The 25,054-nt window shown below is 35.7% G+C and overlaps 2 protein-coding genes across 2 annotated transcripts; one reads left to right on the top strand and one right to left on the bottom strand.

Annotated features, from left to right (window-relative positions):
- The first annotated feature begins 850 nt into the window (after nt 1–850).
- Nucleotides 851–6,913, top strand: LOC141825894 (cell division cycle 5-like protein). Its single transcript, XM_074713163.1, has 4 exons — nt 851–1,198; nt 2,625–4,337; nt 5,231–5,512; nt 5,797–6,913. Exons 1-4 carry the CDS (start codon nt 1,022–1,024, stop codon nt 6,508–6,510), a joined length of 2,886 nt encoding a protein of 961 aa, XP_074569264.1. The 5' UTR covers nt 851–1,021; the 3' UTR covers nt 6,511–6,913.
- Nucleotides 6,914–7,659: 746 nt separating this feature from the next.
- On the bottom strand, nt 7,660–24,865 carry LOC141828617 (uncharacterized). Its single transcript, XM_074716070.1, is given in 16 exon segments — nt 7,660–8,095; nt 8,176–8,219; nt 8,221–8,288; nt 11,937–12,433; nt 12,543–12,667; nt 12,750–12,980; nt 13,093–13,676; nt 13,753–13,865; nt 13,946–14,365; nt 14,451–14,938; nt 15,021–15,106; nt 16,963–17,221; nt 17,304–17,389; nt 23,616–24,215; nt 24,217–24,420; nt 24,422–24,865. Coding segments are annotated over 16 exon segments (4,506 nt in total). The 5' UTR covers nt 24,764–24,865; the 3' UTR covers nt 7,660–7,736.
- Nucleotides 24,866–25,054: the final 189 nt, after the last annotated feature.

The following is a 25,054-nucleotide window of genomic DNA, read 5'->3' as shown; positions in this document are numbered from 1 at the left end:
GCCATCAAGATCCCTGCTTTCCGCATTTAGAAGGATACTCTATTAATAGACAATGGCAAAATTGCAATTTTATGTAATTGAAAGGGTAACTATGTGAGTGTTCCCACGATGTCAAATAAGAAAGACAACACCTCGTTCGCAACCCTGATCGTCACCACCGCCTCCGTGCTTCCTCTAGTCACTTTGCCTGCCGGCCAGTGCCGGCTAGGACCCAATAAAATTGGAGCATATTGTTATTAAAAAAATTTATTTTAATAATTTTTTTATATCAATTGAATAATGTGCTCATTTTGTAAGATCATGATGCTTCGCAGGACTACATATAACTATATATATATGATAATTTGATTATGCATTTGATGCATTATTTACACCTATATGCATAAAAATTAATATATGATTGAATTGATGCATCATTCTAAAAATAAAATCTTAATAAAATTTTATTTACATTTAATAATATCTTAAAAAATAAATAAATAATTTAATAATTTTATCAATTAAAAAAATTTTATTAATAAAATTTAAATATAAAATTTTAATTAATAATTTTATATCTCAAAAGATTAGAAAATTAAATTTTATATAAAAATTTATTTTTAAATTAATAATTAGAAAATTAAATTTTATATAAAAAAATTATTTTTAAATTAATATTTTATTTAAAAAATATTTTAAATTTTTCGTTGTCGTCCCAAATCTAAATGGAAAAAGATGGAAGAAAATTTTATATTTAAAAAAATATATTAAAAATTTAAAAAAAATTTAGCCAACGAACTTATAAAACCCTAACCCTTATAAAACCTTAAGACCGGCCCTGCTGCCGGCACACCTCCCTCCGCCTCCGCCGCTGCCGTCAACCGTTTGTTCGGCGCCCGTGATTTCGATTTCGATCTACTCTCCTCCGAACTCAATCCCCCAACAATCCTAACAAGGATACTAGAGCTTATCGATCTCAGCAAAGAGGTCCTTCCGACTTCTAAACGTCGAGGAAGAAGAGGCCATATTTGAAACAGCCAAGATGAGGATTATGATAAAGGGTGGCGTGTGGAAGAACACTGAGGATGAGATCCTCAAAGCTGCGGTTATGAAGTATGGGAAGAATCAGTGGGCTAGGATATCCTCCCTGCTCGTTCGTAAGTCCGCCAAGCAATGTAAGGCTAGATGGTATGAGTGGCTCGATCCATCTATCAAGAAGGTATCTTTCTAGTTCTATGCTTTATTTTTCCGTACTCTGTTCCTTATGTTGGAATCCTCGTCGAAACATGCGACCTATCGTTGTTGGACTGCATAATGTTCTTCCGTGTGTCTCTGGAGTGCCTAATTGAACATAATGTCAATTTTTAGAAAAGAATCTCCTTACGAATAAACCCTTATTTTTGTGTAGACATGAGTTCTGTCGATTGATGCCTTTATAAGCCTTCTTATCATATTATAATATTGGAATCGTGAGCATATTCATTTTCATGATTGTGCAACTTCTTATTATTGTATTCTAGTAGCATTCTGGTTGATTTGCTACTAGTTCTTGTATAATATGTCCTAAATTCATGTCTGCTATTTGAGATTCTGATTCAACAAAGTGCAACCAAATCTCTTCTACTTTTTTATTTTTCATTATTTTTGGTAGATTGCCTAGAGTGCTCAGCACAAGGACCTAATTACGCATACAGACCCTCAAGGTTTAAAAATTGCATGTAGTGCCCTTGAACATCCAAATCAAGATAATATTTCTTTGATTAATCGATCAAGAAAACAATGTCGTGATATGATAGCCTATTGAACATACATTTGGTTTACTCAACCCCTCTCCTCACCTTTTGTAGCATTGTTACATTGTTGTCAAAGATTGTCATAGTATTACCAAAGTTGCAATTGTTTGGTCTATGTGGATTGGTCGTCACAGGAGCCATGTGTTGGTCACAGTAGTGGAACCAACATTTATTTAAATGGGTGAAATAATTACATTAAAGACAAATTTTCGGTATTAATATGATAACTATCATGTATCCAACTGGGGTCAATTGACCACTTCCTCTATTATGGCTCCACCACTGACTAGATCATACCTGAAAAAATAGTATAAAGATGTTTTTTTTTCTAATGGCTGGGTGTCTTCGACAACTAGGTTACTTGAACTTGGTTATGGGTATTTTACACATGTATTGATCTAAGTGCTGACAAGGGTTTTTCTAAATCTTCTTACATGTGATCAATAGAGGTTTTTAAGTGTTCACTTGGAATGTTGGTGTTGTATCAATGTGTGACATGGGTGAAGGGGTAAATGAAGACTCCAGGTATCATAGTTCAACAACAAATATGGAAATTGGAATCTTAGAGAATCATAGTGTAACAAGGTTTAAGTACAAAGAAGTTTGTATAATGTACTCTTTCTCTAAAAAGAACTTTATCCCACTTGTAAAAAAATAAATAAATGAATTACCATCAGCATCTGTTGCTTAGACTACTCTTATAGATCTTTTGCCTTTGATGGGAACAAAAAATGTCTTGCACTCCTGGTAATCAATGTTGTTCTTTGTTTTTCTTTTGTAAATTTTAGTTTTGATTTAATGACTTTTCTCTATTGAAGAAAATATCAATTGAAGTTTCTTTTGATCTTTCAGACAGAGTGGACAAGGGAAGAGGATGAGAAATTGCTTCATCTTGCCAAGCTCATGCCTACTCAATGGAGAACAATTGCTCCAATTGTGGGTCGAACACCGTCCCAGTGTCTTGAACGCTATGAAAAGCTACTTGATGCAGCTTGTGCAAAAGATGAGAACTATGATCCAGGTGATGATCCACGAAAGCTGCGCCCAGGAGAGATAGACCCAAACCCTGAGTCAAAACCTGCACGACCTGATCCTGTTGACATGGATGAGGATGAAAAGGAAATGCTTTCAGAAGCACGTGCTCGTTTAGCTAATACTAGAGGCAAGAAGGCCAAAAGAAAGGCAAGGGAAAAGCAACTTGAGGAGGCAAGGAGGCTTGCATCTTTGCAGAAAAGAAGAGAACTGAAGGCAGCTGGAATTGGTGGGCACAGGAAGAGAAAAAGGAAAGGGATTGACTATAATTCAGAAATACCCTTCGAGAAGAGACCTCCCCCCGGGTTCTTTGATGTTTCAGGTGAAAATAGGCCATTAGAGCAACCCAAATTTCCTACCACCATCGAGGAGCTTGAAGGTAAAAGGAGGGCTGACGTTGAAGCACAATTAAGGAAGCAAGATATTGCAAAAAACAAGATTGCACAAAAACAGGATGCCCCTGCTGCAATTTTGCAAGCTAACAAACTTAACGATCCAGAAGCAGTTAGGAAGAGGTCTAAACTGATGCTTCCGGCACCACAGATTTCAGGTCAGGAGTTGGAGGAAATTGCAAAAATGGGTCATGCAAGTGATCTTTTGTTATCTAATGAGGAACTTGCTGAAGGTAGTAGTGCCACACGAACACTTCTTCCAAATTATTCTCAGACTCCTAGACCTGGAATCACTCCCTTGCGTACCCCACAGAGAACACCTGGCGGGAAAGGTGATACGCTTATGATGGAAGCTGAAAATCTTGCACGATTAAGAGAGTCTCAGACTCCACTTTTTGGTGGGGAGAACCCTGTGTTGCACCCATCGGATTTCTCTGGTGTCACACCAAGGAAAAGGGAAATTCAGACTCCAAATCCAATTGCTACCCCATCAGCTACTCCAGGACCTGGTGTTACCCCTAGATTTGTCATGACTCCTAGAGATGGATATTCTTTTGGTATGACACCGAAAGAGACACCTTTCAGGGATGAACTTCACATAAATGAAGACCTTGAAGTGCAAGATACTTCTAAGCTTGAGATTCATAGGCAGGCTGAATTCAAAAGAAACTTGCGTTATGGGCTAACCAACCTGCCACAACCTAAGGATGAGTATCAGATAGGTATCCAGCCTATTCCTGAGGAGGACGAAGAGGCTGAGGAGAAAATTGAAGAGGACATGTCTGACAGAATAGCCAGGGAGAAGGCACAGGAACAGGCAAGGGTGGAGGCCTTACTCAGGAAGAGGTCCAAAGTACTTCAAAGAGAACTTCCTAGACCTCCTTCTGCTTCTCTAGAGATTATTAGGAAATCACTGATGAGGGGCGATGAGGACAGGAGTTCCTTTGTCCCTCCTACTCTGTTTGAGCAGGCTGATGGAATGATAAATAGAGAACTTCTTGCTTTGTTAGAACATGACAATGCAAAGTATCCAATCAGTGTAAAATCAGATGAGAAGAAAAAGAAAGGGACCAGACGAATGCCAAATGGAAAATTACCAATTCCTGAACTTGAAGAGTTTGAAGAAGATCAGTTGAAGGAGGTGTGCAAATGCTTTTATTCTTCTTTTTTTTCTTTCTGATATTAATTTTGTTTGTCGTCATGATCTTTAAGAAATTGCTTCTTTGTAAGTTGTATTTATTCTTTTTTATTTCCGTTTTTTATGGTAACTTGATATACATAATTTCAAACCTTGATAGTTAGAGATGTGAAATTGGGGAATCGTTTCATCCAGTTAAATAGTTCATGCTAACTGTTGTTTTCCATTTTAATGTGGTTCTCAGACTGAATGTTTTTTATCTTTTCGATTCAATATTCTGTTTAGACTTGTTTTTATGGTAAGTTGGTGCAAGTACAAAGCAATAAGAATGTACATTATGAATATTCAAGGGAAAGAAAAATAAGAAAGTACTTGGAATGACTAGTGTACCTCTGAATTTAACAGACAACCTCACCAAATAGGAACCTCAACCCTTCAGAGGTTTTCCCTGCTGTATTTTCTTGATACTGAATGACTTGGTTTTAATTCATGCAAGGTCCGGCAATTGGGATCATCCGTTGCATTATCTACTGGGCTTGGACCCTTAATTATAAAACTTTTGATCGATAATCTTAGTTTCTTCTCCACCCACCTGCATGAATAAACTTCTATTAGTCTCAGTGGATTCCAAATAGGAGAGTTGAAGGGGGCAGCACGTGTGATCAATTTGCTGATGCATTCTGATTTTCTTGGCTGGAACTGGGCTTTCCCTATTTTTTTGGACAATTGATATAATTACCAGGGGCATTGCTATTTTCACTTATGTTCTTTGTTTCCAAACTACAAGTCAATTTGTTAGCAGTTTCCTTGTCCTTGTTGTAGGTTTTCTTGGCTTCAAGCTTTAGAAGCCTTCATATCATGGGTACAAAATTGTTACCGGTAACATTTTTTTGCAGGCTGATTCTTTAATAAAGGAAGAAATTCAGTTTCTCCGTGTGGCAATGGGGCATGAGGGTGAATCTTTTGATGATTTTGTCAAAGCCCGTGATGCATGCCAAGAAGATCTCATGTTCTTTCCTGCTCGTAGCACCTTTGGTCTTGCAAGTGTTTCTGGGAACAGTGAGAAACTTGCTTCCTTACAAAATGAGTTTGAGTTAGTGAAGAAAAGAATGGATGAAGAAGCGAAGGGGGCTGCACGTCTTGAACAGAAAATTAAAGTGCTCATGCATGGTTACCAGGTACATAAAAATCTTCTTTTTGACTTTCTTGATAAGGTCGTTTCCATTATTCTGAGGTGACTGCTTAGATACTTTGCTGTGCATTTTTATTCTTGTTTTTGCTAATTCTGCCAAGATCCTGTTAACAATTATTTATGAAGTAATTATGGTCAAATATCTTGGTGGAAATAGTAGAAACATGTGGATATTAAGAACTATTTTATGCAGATCTTTAGTTTTTTTCCCATTTATTTGTTTTATGTTATTTCCTATGTATTAATTTCATTTGGTCCTGAATTGAGCAGACAAGGGGTGAAAAGTTGTGGTCGCAAGTTGAAGCCACGTTCAAGCAAATGGACACTGCTGCAACAGAACTCAAATGCTTTAAAGTTTTACAAAAGCAGGAGCTTGTGGCATCCTCTTTAAGAGTCAATGGTTTAGTTGAAGAAGTCAACAAGCAAAAAGTCCTAGAAGAGAAACTACAAAGTGGATATGCTGATCTATTAACTGAGCATGATGGATTAAAAAGGTTGTTGGAGGAACACAAAATGCGATTGTGGATGGAAGAAGAAAATGTAGCTAGGGCTCGAGCCCTCGAGGAAGAATCTTCTGCTAGGAATCATGCCCTCGAGGTAGAAGCTGCTAATTGTGCTCTTGAGGAAAAAGTTGCCGCTAGAAATTGTGCTCTTGAGGAAGAAGTTGCAGCTAAAGCACATGATGTTGAGGAAGATAAAGCAGCAAAGATTGATGCTATGGATGAAGAACCGCCACCCAAGAAAGACCATCTTCGCAATGCTGATTTGACTGAAGACGACGGCACTTCCATTAAGGAGCCTATTACTCCCACAGAAACAACACAATTGACTATCGAAACAGTATTGGAGACAGATATTATGCATGATCACAAGGAACAAACACCTGCCGGCAATTGCTTTGAAGTCTCTGGACAAATATCTCAGGTTGCAATTGAAGAGAAAATGACGGGTGATGACAAAGACAGCACCACAAGATGTTGGTGACAATATGCTCTCCAGCACTACGATTGAGAACAACATTTATGTTCCTCATGTTGTTTCTAGTTCCTCTGTCATGGAAGTTGTAACAAATTCAGATAAAATTAGTTAGAGTATTCAGGATGCCAACGATCAGAAAACCATTCCAGTAGTGCCGCTTGAGATTCGAGTGTCTTGGAGTAAGTTGACATGGTGGATGCAAAAGTGAATCCAAGTGTGATCGTGTGAAGCATTAAGCATTTCATGTCATAAGATAGCTGCTTCTATATGACTATCTGTTCCAATTCCATGATTATGTTGCACAGGAGTTTATTTTGAAATCTGTGGTTTCTCCGCGAGGGACATGTTGCAACTGAGATTTTCCTGCTCATCAGGAAGGTAGAATTAAATGGCCATGTTGATTTATTTAGTTGCTGCCTTTCTTCAGTATAAATTTGGATGACAGGAAGACACTAGTTACTCTATTCTATCTACTTGTGAACACTTGATGAACTTGGTGTTGCTAAACTAGCAATTTACAATCTATCTTTAGCTCACCTTCTTTAGAGATTCTAAGGGGCTTATTTACCTTGCCACATGAAGGATAATTAATGAACATCTAATTTTTTATTGCTGTTACTTAATTTGATTTGCCAGGTTAAATTAGATGTCAATGAAATTCCTTCTGAGCTCAATGAAGCAAGAATCTCATAAAGGGAAGCCAAAGAAAAGGTAGAGATTTTACCATTGAAAGAGTTGAAGGAAATTCTCTCAAACTCTTAGAAGAGGTATGTACAATTTACCCAAAATTTTAAGAGATCTATTAGAGATCTCAATGAATGATGAATTGTGATGGATTTCGAGGGCAAGCTCTTGCATTCTTGATGTTCTACTCTAGCAAATAAGAAAAAAAAAAAGACGTTGAGCCATCATTTTGTAGAAAGTGACAAGCCAATCTGGATCAAGTACTTATGGTTTAGCAAATATTATTGTTGTTTGGGTACTATATAACTAATGCCTTCAGGCCTTTTTTATTATCTAAAATTATTATTATTAAGAGCTATATCCACCATAAATGAGTGATTACAGAATACACAGGGAACTGCACGAGAGGACGAGGAATGGAGAAGACGAAGGGGGGAAAGACCGTCTTATAAACTGCGAAAGGATCACTCATATTACGAAACTACATATATCTTCATCATCTAATGATACTACATATACTAAGTTATCTGTCTTTGTACTTGTAGGTCCTATATTGACAGAGAAGTTTGTTTCTTTTTTGAGCTCCCTAACATTGCCTCAGACAACAGACTATTATCTATTAAGCTAGACGGTACAAGATGTATTTTCAAGCAAGTGTATGAAGTTTCTTTCGAAAATCTGCAAGTGTTATCCCTACCCTTTTCAGGCCTCATCCTTTTGTGCTTTTTTTCATCACTCAGAGATTTGCAGCTTGAATCATCTGCACACAACGTTGCATCACCAGTGGGTTGCAACAAATGGTTGGAAAATCTTGTTGCAGTTTCCAACGAGCTGGGATGTATACATTCCAAATTAGGCTTCGATTTCCAGCTAGGATGGTCTGCTATTAAGTCAGTTCTATGATTCCCTGATCAAAACATGGGAAGGTAAGATGGAAGTGATTATAATGAATCACCAAATTCAAGTCAAGTAAAAGAGCAGGCTGACCTTGCCCAAAGCTTAATGAAACTGCATTTGGGGATTCTTCACAATGTACTGCAAGCATCAACAAGATGGTGTTTAGGATCTTTTCTGCAATCTGAATGACTAGTGAATTTGTCCTGCCATATGAAATGTTAACAACTGTGAGAACACAAACCAACAGAGACATGATAAAAGTGGATACATAGTTGCTTTAGCATGCAATTCCTTTTCAAAGAATGTTGACAATGGTGATTTGAACATCAGTGAAACAGCGCAAACTGCATCTTATGTCTGTCCTTTTAACAAAAAATACATTGAGGTATGAATAACCTTGGGTAATTATTAGCAGGAAGATCAAACCATTTAAAGATAACCAAAAATAGCATCATGAAATAGAGATTATAGAAGACACAGAATAGAAAAAACAAATAAAAATAGGTATTCGTATATATATACACAATCATTGATTCCTTGTATCCATAAAATCCCATGGTTATTCAAGTACCAGCAGATGCAAACTCATTACAAGACACTTGAAAAAGGCATATCAGCAATACTTTTTCCTCGTTCACGAAAACAAGAAACCACTATATTTGACAGGCATATCAAAACTGTTACCACTCTTTCCTATGTAGTTAGGATTTATTTGCAGGAGCATGCTCCTATTTGCTGCCTCAAACTGTAGAATCAGTCGTGGGTTCATATTGGAAACCATCCAATTAATAACTTCAACTACAATCATATGTATCTTGAAGACCTAAAGACAGTAAATCAGTCTAGAGGTCTGTCACCAAAATCTTTGATTGGGTCTGCCATACTAGAAACATAGTATTATCACAATTCTCCAATTAATAGAAAAGACTTGCTTAGTCAATAATAAATCAGGAAATTACTTGTAATATTAAATCTAGGAAATTAATCTGACATTATTTTCCCATCTAGGAGATTGATCATGGAATCAGGCAACAGAAGTATAGTCAAGCAAACATGTACAGAGTGCACGATAAAGGGAGAGTGTGTGAAAATCACTAGAATTTTATTTTTTTTAGGAATTTAGGATCTCATTGGATTTATACTAAGGTAATTAGGCCATTCTCTTGATTGAAAAAATATATAACTTATTATTGTTGCATCAGAACATAGGAATTGAAATTTTAAATTTCAACTTGTATGAGTTCAAAATAGATCTCTTCCCTGTTTCCACATGCCAGTTGAAAATGATGTTTCAAGGGATGAAAAGGTGAGAAATACTTAAGCACCTGATCTCAAAAGGGAAATACTTAAGCACCTCATACGCAGAGAAACAAAATCAAGAATTCAGAAGAGGCATACACGGTTTAAATCTCGTGCCATATTGCCCGGTATGGACAAAAAATTGTTCCGCCCGTCGACAGGCACCAGCACACTAGAGGTCTCGTGGCCACCGCGGAACATTGCACAAGTCCTACATCGACCTCAGATGCATCACGCAAACCCCATGGTTGCAGTAGATGTGTCGCACGAGCTCCGCGACCAATGCAGATGCATCGTCGGGCCCCATGGCCATTGTGGTAGCATCGCGCAGGCCCTGCGACAGTCACGGATGCATCGCACAGGCCCCGCGACAACGTCGTGTGATCCCAGCCGCAGACACGTCGCACAAGCCCCACAATCGTTGGCGACGCAAAACAGGAAGAGGAAGTGGTGGCGGGCGAAGGAACTTAGCTTTTAATTAAATAACTTAGGTTCATAATTTCAAACAACTCCTAACTATAATAGGGATAATTTAAATAGGCTTAATTAAGCCCTAATGAAACTATCTCATTATATTAGACTTAATTAAAATAAAACTATCCCATTATATATATATATATATTTTTTTAATTTTTTGTATTTTTAATTTTTAGATTAAATTTTTATTTTTAGTTAATATATTTTATATTTTAAAAAAATCAAAACTATATCAGCGCGGCACGATACGGTATCGAAATTATATTGTTCCGATCCAAGACCAAAACCTCGGCACGGCATGGTATGACACGATACAGTACCGAAACTGTATCGTTCCGATCCAAAACCGAAACCTTCGGCACGGGGTCAAGATTCTAAACCATGGAGACATATCAGTGTCACTATATCAGCTGTTAAAAATTATATTATATCTGCTTGTCTGGTGTTCATCTAGGTATACTATTCAGTGTTTAACTAAAAGGGAATTTGAAGGAAAAAAGCATTGATTATTTATTCCTAAAGATTTTAAAATGTCTGTTGAGATATAGGTTCTGTCTTATCTCTGAGTTTATTCTGCTGATGCTTATCTTGATATTGTAATTAATTAAAAAAGATTCAAACGGTGTGCATATTACAATGAGTATTACAAATAAATTTACCTTACAGCTAAATTGTAGAACAATATACATGGTTGGGACATACAGCTTATTCTTGCAAATGTCAGCTACATTTGTAGAGACTGGGCAGTCACTTATGTACTGTGAATTCAACTTTCCATGGGCTTAAAGTTAAGCCTAGGGAACCAATAGCACGCCCAACTTCCCACTAGGTGTTCACTAAAGCACCTAATGAAGATAGCCTACCTAAGAAAAATGAAGTTAATTGGGTGACACCTGATCCTGTTTTAGCATCAAGACCTTCACCAATTATCTTTTATCAACAACACGAAGTTCATCCTCAAATCGCCAATGTTCAATAAGTCCACTAGTTTTCTGTTTTCTCTATTGCTCACTGAGCAAACACTAGCATATTCTACTTCAGTTGTTGCTCAACAAGTCAACTTAGATTGGTCCCTTATAAGTAATTATAATGTGTTCCACAGGTTTGTCAAAGAACATTTAGTTTGAATTGACTTACCACCAACTTAGATTAACATTTTCAAACTTTGGATCAGCGACATCTAGTTGTATCATGGTTCCTGAATTTAATCTTCTATAAACAATTTAAAAATATTTCACAGAATAAGTAGTGCAATTCAACAGAACTAGAATAAAAACAAGTAAATTTCATCCCCAAGTTGTAGGATGCCTGACTATCAATAACTTTTGTACCTTTGTTACATTTAAAATAAGTAGGACATGAAAAACAAACAAAAGAATACAAATAGCTATGGGTAACTTGTTTAGGGAAAAAAACCATCAATATGTACTGGTCATGTATATTTTCTCCACATTAGATCAGTACATAAATTTAGGAGAGTTTAGCAGTCTTATTAACCAGGATTTGAGTCACTCAAACAGACTATTCAGTATGCCAGAATGAGGCTTTGGACCATTATCCTACGGATGGGTAAGGGCTCCTTGGAGGCACAAAGCCAATCTAAACAACCAAATTCTTGCCCAAGGCAAGTCGGACATTAAAAAAAATGTAATGAATTTGGATACATCTGTTGCAATCTTAGTTGCTTTGACATGGAAGATAACACTATGAAACATGGCATTCATTTTCATTAGGAATGGAGAGGATACTGCTAATAAGGTAGTTCCATTAATATTCATTTTAGTACAACATTGTCTTACTTCAGTAGGATACATACTAGGTCAATAACTCAAATATCTATGATGTTCAAAGTAAAAGAGTCCATAAGGGATGGACAGGAATCATCAACCAGAAAAAGGCTCATCATTCCCAGCCTGTATCATGTATTAGGGGAGACCTTGAGCACTCTAGGTCCAGTAAAAGACAAATCAGAATGAACCAGCAACTTATTCCTTGACTGAAACCATCAAAAAGGTCCTAGGTTATATGGTATTGAAAGGTACCAGGAGATGTTTAATGGCTAAGAAAGAACTCACCGAGCTATGGATATCTTTTTCCATTTCTGAGGGCATTTGTTCAATATCTATCTGAAATTTTGATTCTGGACGAAGAACACAGACAGAAGTGTCATGGCTCATGCTTCTAAATGAGCAGGCTGCACGATGAGAGCATGAAATTTGTTTAGTTTGTTCTTCATCATCAGGAACATTCTTGCGCAAGATATCCTCGACAACAGGCTGCTCCTCATTCTCATTTCCTGATATCAGAATAGCCTGAAGATCAATGCAGGAACTATATTTGGATGAATTTGCCTTTAGCAATTTATCAGACCTTGTCACTTTGGGACGTGTGTCATCAGATATTTCAACGGCGCTACAAACTTCAGTACCAGTTTGCATAGATAAATCTTTGCTTGCTGATTGCATGTTCAAACTATTAACAGGAGACCTTTCATTCAGACCCGGCAGATCTCCCAAGCTATTTTCCTGTCTTCCTCTAAAAAGACCCCAAAGATAAAACAAATTGTTCCAACCTGGAGCATCAGAGAACAACTCCCAAGTCAGAAGATTATTTATGAAATTGCAGGCAGGAATCATAACCCACGTTCTGTCATGTAGATTAAGTTGAATCTTTGATCTTACGTTGGGAGTTCTCTGGTAATAAATTTGAAGGGAATATAAGAAGTTCCACAGAGCCAACGACACCTATGAGAGCTAGATCGTTCTTAAGTATGTTATCCATCAGCTTCCAATAGTAATTTTCATAACTGTACAAAATGAAGCATATGGCAACATCAAATACTGTCTCAGCCTTAACATACAATTGCAACTTGAAATGTATGCAAAAACCTGTCAATATTTTTAGCAAAGAAAAAGATAGCAATGTTATCTTCTTTAGGGTTGTTCTCACAAAACTGCAGAGGCCATGAGCTTAGACGTGGTACTTCCTCCAGTTGAACTTTGCAAGGTAATTGTCCTGCCACTTCAAGTGCGATAGGGGAGACATAAGACGACAAGTGAGCCTGGAAACCATCCAAAACTGTCAGAGACCTGGTACTCGTCAACACCTCAAAAGCACCCCTGTACATAATAAGGTATAACAATCAAAATTAAACCGTATACACAAATTTGTATCAACAGTAAGAATAATGATTTTAAAAATTCATAAAACTCTACTAAGAGTATGCCATACTGCCAGATATAATTGATCTCTGGAATTACTGAAGTTCTCATTAGATCAATCTCAATGGAAGCTTGATCAGACAAGTTTTGTATGACAGGCATCGCAGCTAGGTCATTTGCAAAATCAAGATCTGTCTCACTTCCAGGAACACCCACAGATTTCTTATTGTCATTTAGTTTCCTTTGAATGGTAATTGCTTCTTTCCTAAAATCTTGAACATCCATTGTACTTTCAACAGAAGGCATATTTCTACGAACTGCGGCAAAAGTTTTAGTTGTTTCTTCAGAATTCACATCAGCATGAGCCAAAGAAACTTCCTCAAACTGTTCAGGTGATTTTCTCTTTGTTCCCAATTTCCAACTCAAGATCTCAAATGCATTTTTCTGCTTAATACTTCTGTTATCCATAACCCTCAAACTTCGGTCAGAGGAAGGTGTCATAGCGGTCATGTGATGTTTGTCAACTGGGCAGAACTGTGTTGGATGACCTATTTCATTACACTTGTGGCATTGGTTGGGAACTGAAGCTGCCTGCTTAGAGTTTATAAAGGTTTGGTCTTTGGCTTTATCATCCCTATGCCTAAGCATTGCAAACTGAGATAAAGAGTTGTGATTAAGTTCAACTGCTTCATTGTTTAAGAAAGGAAGAATAAATTCCATGAATAATTACCTTGGGAGGAGGTAGAAAAGGCTTTTGTTCTTCATTCTTATAGAATCTAACTACAGATGTACCTCCAGAAGTTCGTGATAGATTTGCTGATGGCTGCTTCTTCCCTTCATTAGCTAAATGGAGCCCTAGAAGAATCAGTTATAGACAGAAATCTAACATAGACAAAGAAGGCATAGCAGAAGCTTTTACTCACCTATACCAGTTGCATCATTTGATCCTTTGCTGCCAGCTAGATTGCTTGAATCAGAAATCCGTTTTAATTCGGCATCACAGCTTTGAATCTTCAAATTGGACTTGGCAGATAATGCTGGACTGGCAAATTGATAAACAGAAGAATTTCTCTTCCCTAGCATGGTCCCACCTATCACTTGTTTGACACCACTAGAATTCTCAGGGTGTGGCATGCTAAGTGCATGAGCTTTGCTTAATGTTTCAACACAACTCTCAGTTCTGAATGATGCAGATTTTGTGATTCCTTGGCAAGGTCCTTTGCTTCTTTTGTTGGTTAAATTAGATTCCTTAGCAAGATTTTGCTTCCAAGGAACATTATTCAGCAACTGTTTTACTTTCGGAACCTTTGAATTGTTAAATGAAATTGATTTTGATAGAGTCCCTAAAAGCAACAATCCAGAAAAGGAAATTATAAGCATGCAAAAGAAAGTGTATTAGAAATGTTTCATACAGAAAATCAAAATTACCATGCATTTGTTCAGAAGGTGTTTGTATCTTAGACGACTCAGGATTAAAAGATTGTGCATCAGAATCTCGATGGGATATACCTTCCAACTTCTCACATGTAGTGGGAAATATATCACTAGCAGCTTTTTTGCAATTTTCATGTGAGAACTGGGAAGGTTTGCTGGGAGCATTCGTACCAGTAGAGGCACCATCTACTTCATTGACTTTCTCCTTAGAAACAGAATCAACCTCCATAGCCTCTCTCTTCCTTTTAGACGGAAGTAAATTAGCTAGTTCTTCATTATCTCTTCTGATGTCTGGATCAATTGCTTTATTTTCCATACCAAATTCATTGTTCTGATTATTTTCCTCAGGAGGTGGTGATTCTATTCTACTAATTTGTGCTTCAGATTTTCCTGTTACTTTATCTGCAGTCTCCTTCAATTGGCATTCTTCACATAACCACTCACCTTCAGGAACTTTAGCCGACATTATTTTCATGCAGTAACTGATTAAAAGTAAAATCTCCATTAAACATAACATCTATATGAAAAGTGTCTTCAAGAAAAACTCAGACGCCAGGAACTTACGTATGCTCAGCTCCATCACTGCACCTACTACAGGTAGCAAGCCACTCTTCCTGACCTTCATCTCCACATATAACACATAATTTTACCTGCAAAATAATAGATATGGAAATAAGATACAACCACAAAGCTATCCAAGTAAACAGAATTGGGGCATTGTGGTTTTAATGGATGACAGACTTTGTTAATATCATTTTCAATCTTGGTCTTAGGACCCCATTTTATAATTACAAAACTATCCAACTACAAATGATGAATTATAATTACTTGTTGAATTATATTTATAAATTGTTAGATATGAATGTGAAAGGTTGGTCGGAAGGAGTGGGAGTTAAAAGAGAAAAGGAGTTATGAAGATGAGGGTATAATTACCATTGTCTTTTCAAAATTTGTTATCTATTCTTTGACTCATCATTACAACCGAACAGGTGAAAGGATGAATGAATGGATTGATCATTTCAACCAGTTCATCCAGATGAACAGGCGAAACCATAAATCTCATATTATTCTTTGTCTCATTCATCCTTCCATCGAACACAGTCTTATAGTTACGTGAGGTATCTTTAAACCTGCACAAGCCATTATATACTGATCTCGATTGCTTGCAAATTATCTTAGTAATGTTCATTTAAAATTATTAAATGAAAATTATTGATAAAGAAAAAAATTATTATTTTCATCTATAATCAAGATTGCTATTTTTATATTCATATTTTACAAGTTGCAAATGCAATTTTGTGACCATTTCAAGTCATAGTAGAAAAGTCTTGAGTACAAGGTGTGCACACCACATTGGATATGTGTGATCCAGTACTAGTAGGAATTTTGCATATTGAAGATCAATACAAGCAACCAAACATTTGTTCTAGAATAGGCAACATATCAACATGTATAGATGAAAACTAGATGTGAATAGGCAACAAATAAATAGTATACAGTTAAAATGCTCTAGGTACATATCATCAGGGAGATCTTCTTAAGGGCTGTCCTGGGCTCTAACCCAATCCAAAGAAAATTTTTTTAATACCTTCTGTAACAAATTTTCACTATTAGATTAATTACACATTGGTTCTTTTTGTAAAAAAGGTTTTTACTTAGCCCACCCCTTCCACACCCAACGCCCAGCCCATCTCCTTTTTCCTTGATCCGTCCCTGCATATCCTAGTAAAATCATGTAGCCAACATTCTTACCCTCTATTAGTTATGAATTAATTCCTTATCATAGTAAAATCATGTAGTCCACATCCTTACCTTCTATTAGTTATGAATTAATTCCTTATTTAGCAACAATATAATTCAGATACAGAATACAACTTTAAATGCATTCATGACAATTGAAAATGACATGAAAGTGTCTAGTCATAAATCATTGTTATATAGAAAAAACACATTAACACTAAAGTGATGTTTTCCCTAAGTTCCTACAGCGTGCCCTACATAGATACGTGCATTACTTGACATAAATAATGAATGAATCGCCATTCAAGACCTTGATGCTTATTTCTAACTTCAAAACTTCATGATATATAATGTGGTTATAGCATTGTTAAACTATTATTCAAGAAAGATTTAAATTGATGACTAAACTTAGAAATTTGTAAAAGAAGGAAATGGAGGGAGGCTAATGCTTGACAGTTGACATAATCCTTTTTCCATGTCAAATGAAGCCAGAATATAAAGAAATATATATGCATGTAAAGTGTATATATCATAGACGTAAGAATGATAAATTCCTTGGGTGTCTATGAATTAAGTTTGGGATCCACCATCAGCAAGTTATTTTTTTGTCTCAGGTGCATATCTAAGAATCAATATACTTGCAAATTCACATGAAACTGGTTAAAAATTAAAGATATATTCAACATTTACAATTAGATGATAGAAATTTGTGTTTTCTTTGGTATGCTAATCAAAATAAATCCACAAAAGGTGAAACAGAATCAACCTCCATAGCCTCTCTCTTCCTTTTAGACGGAAGTAAATTAGCTAGTTCTTCATTATCTCTTCTGATGTCTGGATCAATCGCCTTATTTTCCATACTAAATTCATTGTTCTGATTATTTTCCTCAGGAGGTGGTGATTCTATTCTACTAATTTGTGCTTCAGATTTTCCTGTTACTTTATCTGCAGTCTCCTTCAATTGGCATTCTTCACATAACCACTCACCTTCAGGAACTTTAGCCGGCATTATTCTCATGCAGTAACTGATTAAAAGTAAAATCTCCATTAAACAAAACATCTATATGAAAAGCGTCTCCAAGAAAAACTCAGATGCCAGGAACTTACGTATGCTCAGCTCCATCACTGCACCTACTACAGATAGCAAGCCACTCTTCCTGACCTTCATCTCCACATATAACACATACTTTTACCTGCAAAATAATAGATATGGAAATAAGATACAACTACAAAACTATCCAAGTGAACAGAATTGGGGAAGTGTGGTTTTAACAGATAGCAGACTTTGTTATTATCATTTTCAATCTTGGCCTTAGGACCCCATTTTATAATTACAAAACTATCCAACTACAAATGATGAATTATAATTACTTATGATGAATTATAATTACTTGTTGAATTATATGTATAAATTGTTAGATATGAATGTGAAAGGTTGGTTGGATGGAGTGGGAGTTAAAAGAGGAAAGGAGTTATGAAGATGAGGGTATTATTATCATTGTCTTTTCAAAATTTGTTATCTATTCTTTGACTCATCATTACAACTGAACAGGTGAAAGGATGAATGAATGGATTGATCATTTCATCCAGTTCATCCAAATGAACAGGCAAAACCATAAATTTCGTATCATCCTTTGTCTCATTCATCCTTCCAATCGAACACAGTCTTATAGTTACGTGAGGTTTCTTTAAACCTGCACATGCCATTATATACTGATCTCGATTTCTTGCAAATTATCTTAGTTTTTATAGTTCATTTAAAATTATTAAATGAAAATTATTGATAAAGAAAAAATTGTTATTTTCTTCTATAATCAAGATTGCTATTTTTATATTCATATTTTACAAGTTGCAAATGCAACTTTGTGACCATTTTTCAAGTCAAAGTAAAAAAGTCTTGAGTACAAGGTGTGCACACGACATTGGATGTGAGACTATGTGATCAAGTACTAATACGAATTTTGCATATTGAAGATCAATACAAGCAACAAAACATTTGTTCTAGAATAGGCAGCATATCAACATGTATAGATGAAAACTTGATGTGAATAGGCAACAAATCAACAGTATACAGTTAAAATGCTCTAGGTGCATATCATTAGGAAGATCTTCTTAAGGGTTGTGTGGGCTCTAACCCAACCCAAAGAATTTTTTTTATTACCTATTGTTAAAAAGTTTTCACTATTAGATTTATTACACATTGGATCTTTTTGTAAAAAAGTTTTTTACATAGCCCACCCCCTTCCACACCCAAAACCTAGCCCACCTCCTTTTTCCTTGATCTGTCCCTGCATATCATGGTAAAATTATGTAGTCAACATCCTTACCCTCTGTTAGTTATGAATTATTTCCTTATTTAACAACAATATACTTCAGATACGGAATACAACTTTAAATGCATTCATGACAATTAAAAATGACATGAAAGGATCTAGTCATATATCATTGTTATCTAGAAACAACAGATCAACACTAAAGTGAATTTTTCTCTAAGTTCCAACGATGTGCCCTACATTGATATGCACATTACTTGACATATATCATGAATGGATGGCCATTCAAGAGCTTGATGCTTATTTCAAACTTCAAATTTTCATAATATACAATGACGTAGTTATAGCATTGTTAACCTATTATTAAAGAAAGATTTAAATTGATGGCAAAACTTAGAAATATGGAAAAGATGGAAATGGAGGGAGGGTAATGCTGGACATGATCCTTTTTCCATGTCAAATGAAGCAGAATATAAAGACCAATGTATGCATGTAAAGTGTATATATCTATGACGTATGAATGATAAATTCCTTGGGTGTCTATGAATTAAGTGTGGGATCCATCATCAGCAAGGTTTTTTTTTTGTCTCAGGTGCATATCTAAGAATCAATATACTTGCAAATTCCCATGAAACTGGTTAAAAGTTAAAGATATATTCAACATTAACAATTAAATGATAGAAATTTGTGTTTTCTTTGGTATGCTAATCAAAATAAATCCACAAAAGGTGAAACAGAATCAACCTCCATAGCCTCTCTCTTCCTTTTAGACGGAAGTAAATTAGCTAGTTCTTCATTATCTCTTCTGATTTCTGGATCAATCGCCTTATTTTCCATACTAAATTCATTGTTCTGATTATTTTCCTCAGGAGGTGGTGATTCTATTCTACTAATTTGTGCTTCAGATTTTCCTGTTACTTTATCTGCAGTCTCCTTCAATTGGCATTCTTCACATAACCACTCACCTTCAGGAACTTTAGCCGACATTATTTTCATGCAGTAACTGATTAAAAGTAAAATCTCCATTAAACATAACATCTATATGAAAAGTGTCTCCAAGAAAAACTCAGACGCCAGGAACTTACGTATGCTCAGCTCCATCACTGCACCTACTACAGATAGCAAGCCACTCTTCCTGACCTTCATCTCCACATATAAGACATACCTTTACCTGCAAAATAATAGATATGGAAATAAGATACAACCACAAAGCTATCCAAGTAAACAGAATTGTCGCAGAGTGGTTTTAACAGATAACAGACTTTGTTAATATCATTTTCAATCCTGGCCTTAGGACCCCATTTTATAATTACAAAACTATCCAACTACAAATGATGAATTATAATTACTTGTTGAATTATATGTATAAATTGTTAGATATGAATGTGCAAATTATAGGGGCATTAAATTAATGAGTCATACCATGAAACTTTGGGAAAGAGTAATAGAAAAACGATTAAGGAAAGAGACTATGGTCACCGAAAATCAATTTGGGTTTATGCCTGGTAGGTCGACAATAGAAGCTATACATCTTCTCAGGCAACTAATTGAAAAGTATCGGGGGCAAAGCAAGATCTACATATGATATTTGTTGATTTAGAAAAAGTTTATGATAGAGTCCCAAGGGAAATTATATGGAGAATTCTAGAAAAGAGGGGTGTTAGCGTAGTATATATTGACCTAATTAAAAATATGTATGAGGAAGTAACGACTAGAGTGAAGACTTCAGGCGGATTAACTGAAGCATTTCCAATAAAGATAGGGTTACATCAAGGGTCAGCTCTAAGTCCTTATCTTTTTACACTAATCATGGATGAACTTACTGGACACATTCAAAATACCGTACCATGGTGCATGTTGTTTGCAGATGATATTGTATTGGTAGATGAGACACGTGAGGGAGTAAATGCTAAATTAGAATCTTGGCGAGAAACACTAGAAGAGAAAGGTTTTAGACTTAGTAGAGTAAAGACAGAAATATGGAATTTAAGTTTAGCAATATTGAACGAAATGAGACAAGTATTAAAATAGGAGATGATGAGCTGTCTGGAACTGAGAGTTTTAAATATTTGGGATCATTTTTGCAAGCCGATGGAGGGATTGAGAGAGATGTCTTACATAGAATACAAACATGATGGTTGAAGTGGAGGAGAGCATCAGGTGTTTTATGTGATCGTAAAGTGCCTCTAAAACTTAAAGGAAAGTTCTATAAAACGGCAGTTCGACCTTCCATGTTATATGGCGCTGAATGTTGGGTTATAACTCGAGCACATGAGCAAAAGATGAGAGTTACGGAGATGAGGATGTTAAGATGGATGTGTGGACATACGAAGATGGACAGAATAAGAAATGAGAGCATTAGAGAGAAAGTTGGAGTTGCATCTATTAAGGAAAAACTCCGTGAGACACGTTTAAGGTGGTACGGACATGTACTTAGACGACCGATAAATGCTCCAGTTAGGCGGTGTGAAACTATGACAAATACGCATATCAAACGAGGGCGAGGTAGACCAAAAAAGACTTGGTTAGCAACAATAAAACAAGATAAAATTTATTTAAATATAAATTATGATATAATAGGAGATAGAACTCAATGGCGTAAAAGGATCCATATAGCCGACCCCACTTAGTGGGATAAGGCTTGGTTGTTGTTGTATTGTTAGATATGAATGTGAAAGGTTGGTCGGAAGGAGTGGGAGTTAAAAGAGGAAAGGAGTTATGAAGATGAGGGTATTATTATCATCGTCTTTTCAAAATTTGTTATCTATTCTTTGACTCATCATTACAACTGAACAGGTGGAAGGATGAATGAATGGATTGATCATTTCATCCAATTCATCCAGATGAACAGGCAAAACCATAAATCTTGTATCATCCTTTGTCTCATTCATCCTTCCAATCGAACACAGTCTTATAGTTATGTGAGGTATCTTTAAACCTGCATAAGCCATTATATACTGATCTCAATTGCTTGCAAATTAACTTAATTTGTATAGTTCATTTAAAATTATTAAATGAAAATTATTGATAAAGAAAAAATTGTTAGTTTATTCTATAATCAAGATTGCTATTTTTATATTCATTACAAATTGCAAATGCAACTTTTTGACCATTTTAAGTCATAGTAGAAAATCTAGTGTACAAGGTGTGCACACCACATTGGATGTGAGACTATGTGATCAAGTACTAGTAGGAATTTTGCATATTGAAGATCAATACAAGCAACCAAACGTTTGTTCTAGAATAGGCAACATATCAACATGTATAGATGAAAACTTGATGTGAATAGGCAACAAATCAACAGTATACATTTAAAATGCTCTAGGTACATATCATCAGCGAGATCTTCTCGAGGGCTGTCTTGGGTTCTAACCCAACCAAAGAATTTTTTTATTACCTATTGTAAAAAAAAATTCACTATTAGATTAATTACACATTGGTTCTTTTTGTAAAAAAAGATTTTACTTAGCCCACCCCCTCCACACCCAAAGCCCAAGCCCATCTCCTTTTTCCTGGATCCATCCCTGCATATCATGGTAAAATCATGTAGCCCACATCCTTACCCTCTATTAGTTATGAATTAATTCCTTATTTAGCAACAATATACTTCAAATACGGAATACAACTTTAAATGCATTCATGACAATTGAAAATGACATGAAAATATCTAGTCATATATCATTGTTATCTAGAAACAACATATCAACACTAAAGTGATGTTTTCCCTAAGTTCCTACGACATGCCCTACATAGATATGTGCATTACTTGACATAAATAATGAATGGAACGCCATTCAAGAACTTGATGCTTATTTCTAACTTCAAATTTTCGTAATATATAATGTAGTTATAGCATTGTTAACCTATTATTCAAGAAAGATTTAAATTGATGACAAAACTTAGAAATTGGAAAAGATGGAAATGGAAGGAAGGTAATGCTTGACGGTTGACATGATCCTTTTTCCATGTCAAATGAAGCCAGAATATAAAGAAATATATATGCATGTAAAGTGTATATATCTAAGATGTATGAATGATAAATTCCTTGGGTGTCTATGAATTAAGTTTGGGATCCACCATCAGCCAGTTACTTTTTTTTTTGTCTCAGGTGCATATCTAAGAATCAATATACTTGCAAATTCCCATGAAACTGGTTAAAAGTTAAAGATATATTCAACATTTACAATTAAATGATAGAAATTTGTGTTTTCTTTGGTATGCTAATCAAAATAAATCCACAAAAGGGTGAGGAGAAAAAAATATCCTTTTCAACAAACACACACTTACAAGATTACCCCGTACGAAAAATTAGGTGAAATGCCAAGCAAATTTAATCAACATAGAAGCATAGTTCGATCAAAGTTTTATACCCACACACTCCGATTATTAGTGGAATCCTTGTGCATTGAGACAATGCACTTTGTTTATAGTCAAGCATGGTGCCAAACAAAATAACTTTTTCATGACTCAGAAACATAATAGTATAGCATAAAGAGTTCTATAAAAGTATAGCATCATTAAACTATTAGTCAAGAAAATTTAAATCGTTGTGCCAAAACTTGAGGAATTTGGAGAGCATGAAAATGGGGGAACAGTAATGTTTGACATGAGCCTTTTTTTCATGCCACAATATATGGTCAGATATCATGTGTGAATGCTCAAAAGGGGAAAAAATTGTCTATCTAGGAGGTACAAATGGCAAATTCAAGGACATGGAGAATTAAGTTTGTAATCCACCATCAGCAAGTTACTTTCACTTGCATATTTAAGAATAAATATAATTACAATTTCCCACGTGCCTGGTTACTAGATTAAAAATATACGCACAAAATAAATAAAAGAAGCCTGTGATCCTTTGGTACCCTAATCAAAATAAGTACCAGCAGAAATCCTTTTTTCAACAAACATCACACTTACAGGTTACCCTATATGGAAAGTTAGGTAAAATACTAAGCAAATTGATCAAGATAAAATCATAGATCAATCGACAGTTTTATACCCACATATTCCCGTTATTGGTGGAACCCTAAAGCATTATTGCACTTTGTTTATAGTCATGCACAATATTAAACATAATAATTTTTTCATGATTCACAAACATGCCTTAATAAAAGAAGTTCTTGAAAAGAAACAGAAATGAACTTACATCTTCTTCTTCTGAATCTTCACCTTCAACATCAGGCTGTAAATGCCCCTGAGACATCTGATGCTTTGATTTAGGCGTATCAGATTGTTCATTACTACCACTTGACTTTACTTCCTCTTGTCGCTTGAATCCATTGCCGCCATTTTCAGTTCCCAAACATTCATCAATGCCTTCTGATGAAACCAACTGAGGCTGACTCTTTACACTATCTTGATTGCTGGCTTCGCCATCTGAAATATCCTTTTTCCCATCATCATTACCAAAAAATAATTTGACCATTATTGGAGAATTTCCATCATCCATAGCACACTGAGAAGAATCTTTGTTCTGTGAACCTGAACAAGAAAATTGGAATTTCAAAGACATATTACTACTTGAAATTGGGTCTTGTATGCCATCGGTATTGTGACACGGGTTAGCATCTTTGGAACAATATGTGGTACTACTCTTCATCAAAATTGTTGTATTTCCTTTACAGTTAGTCTCACCCTCTTCAGGTCCACTATTATTACAGTCATCAATAGCCTCTTTATGAATATTCTTCTCATCATTTTTTGCGTGATAATTGTCTGTTAAATCAAAGTGGCATCGCATGACTTGTCTTCTTTAATTCCTCAGGATGACCATGATTTGCATTATTGGAATCTTGACATCCAGTACTGCAAGAATTATTTTCCATGTTACAGTTTCTTCTGTGCTGCTCATCAGCAAGAGAGCATGTTCTCCTGTCAAGCAAATCTGATGTTTTACTGGCGTCTAAGGAAAAAAGACAACAACCAGCAGAGCAAGTTTGATCTTGAAGGAAAATTACTATCTTCAACTGCATCTAAAATAGCCTCTGGATTTAAGACTACATTCCCAGATGCATCATGCACTATTGATGCTTTAATTGCTTGTTTATGTTCAGCATTTTCAACAGATGAATCATGCACAACTGATGCTCTGATTGTTTGTTTAATTTCAGCATTTTCAGTAGAAGAATCTTGTCCTGAATCAGAACTTAGCGAATCAGATAGTGTTATAAGTGATTTCTTAGGCATATCATATTCCCCGCTCTTAACGACACTATCATCAACAAAAGCGAAAGTATCTTCTTCTTCTCGGGAGGCAATATTATCAAAAGGCCCTCCCTCAAAATTTGATCCCATAAGTGAAGATCGGTTGAAGTGCAAACACAAGAACTGAGGAGCAGAATACACTTTGCATGTCCCAAAAGTATGCCCAAGTGTGAAGATCCTCAAGATGTTTAACTTTTTTCAACTGGAAAAAAAAAACAACAATCCTGAGAAAGAACAAAGGTGAAGCATCACATGTGACTCCAACTCACATGACAACTTTCATTCAGACATAAATATAGAATTCAATGGGGAAAGATTTTCACGCAAATCATTACGCTAACAAAACCAAACCGAAAACATCCAATCGAACGAGGAGGTGCT

This window comes from Curcuma longa, chromosome 4, assembly GCF_044706935.1.
Source record: "Curcuma longa cultivar G26 ecotype Majalengka, Jawa Barat chromosome 4, ITB_CL_G26_1.1, whole genome shotgun sequence".
Lineage (NCBI taxonomy): Eukaryota > Viridiplantae > Streptophyta > Magnoliopsida > Zingiberales > Zingiberaceae > Curcuma > Curcuma longa.
This window is presented reverse-complemented; position numbering and strand designations above follow the sequence as displayed.

Excerpts from the sequence above, each read along its gene's own strand:
- LOC141825894 (XM_074713163.1), top strand. The coding sequence starts at position 1,022 with ATGAGGATTATGATAAAGGGTGGCGTGTGGAAGAACACTGAGGATGAG. Across the intron at positions 1,199-2,624 it reads TCGATCCATCTATCAAGAAG|ACAGAGTGGACAAGGGAAGA; the intron begins GTATCTTTCTAG and ends TTGATCTTTCAG. Across the intron at positions 4,338-5,230 it reads AAGAAGATCAGTTGAAGGAG|GCTGATTCTTTAATAAAGGA; the intron begins GTGTGCAAATGC and ends ATTTTTTTGCAG.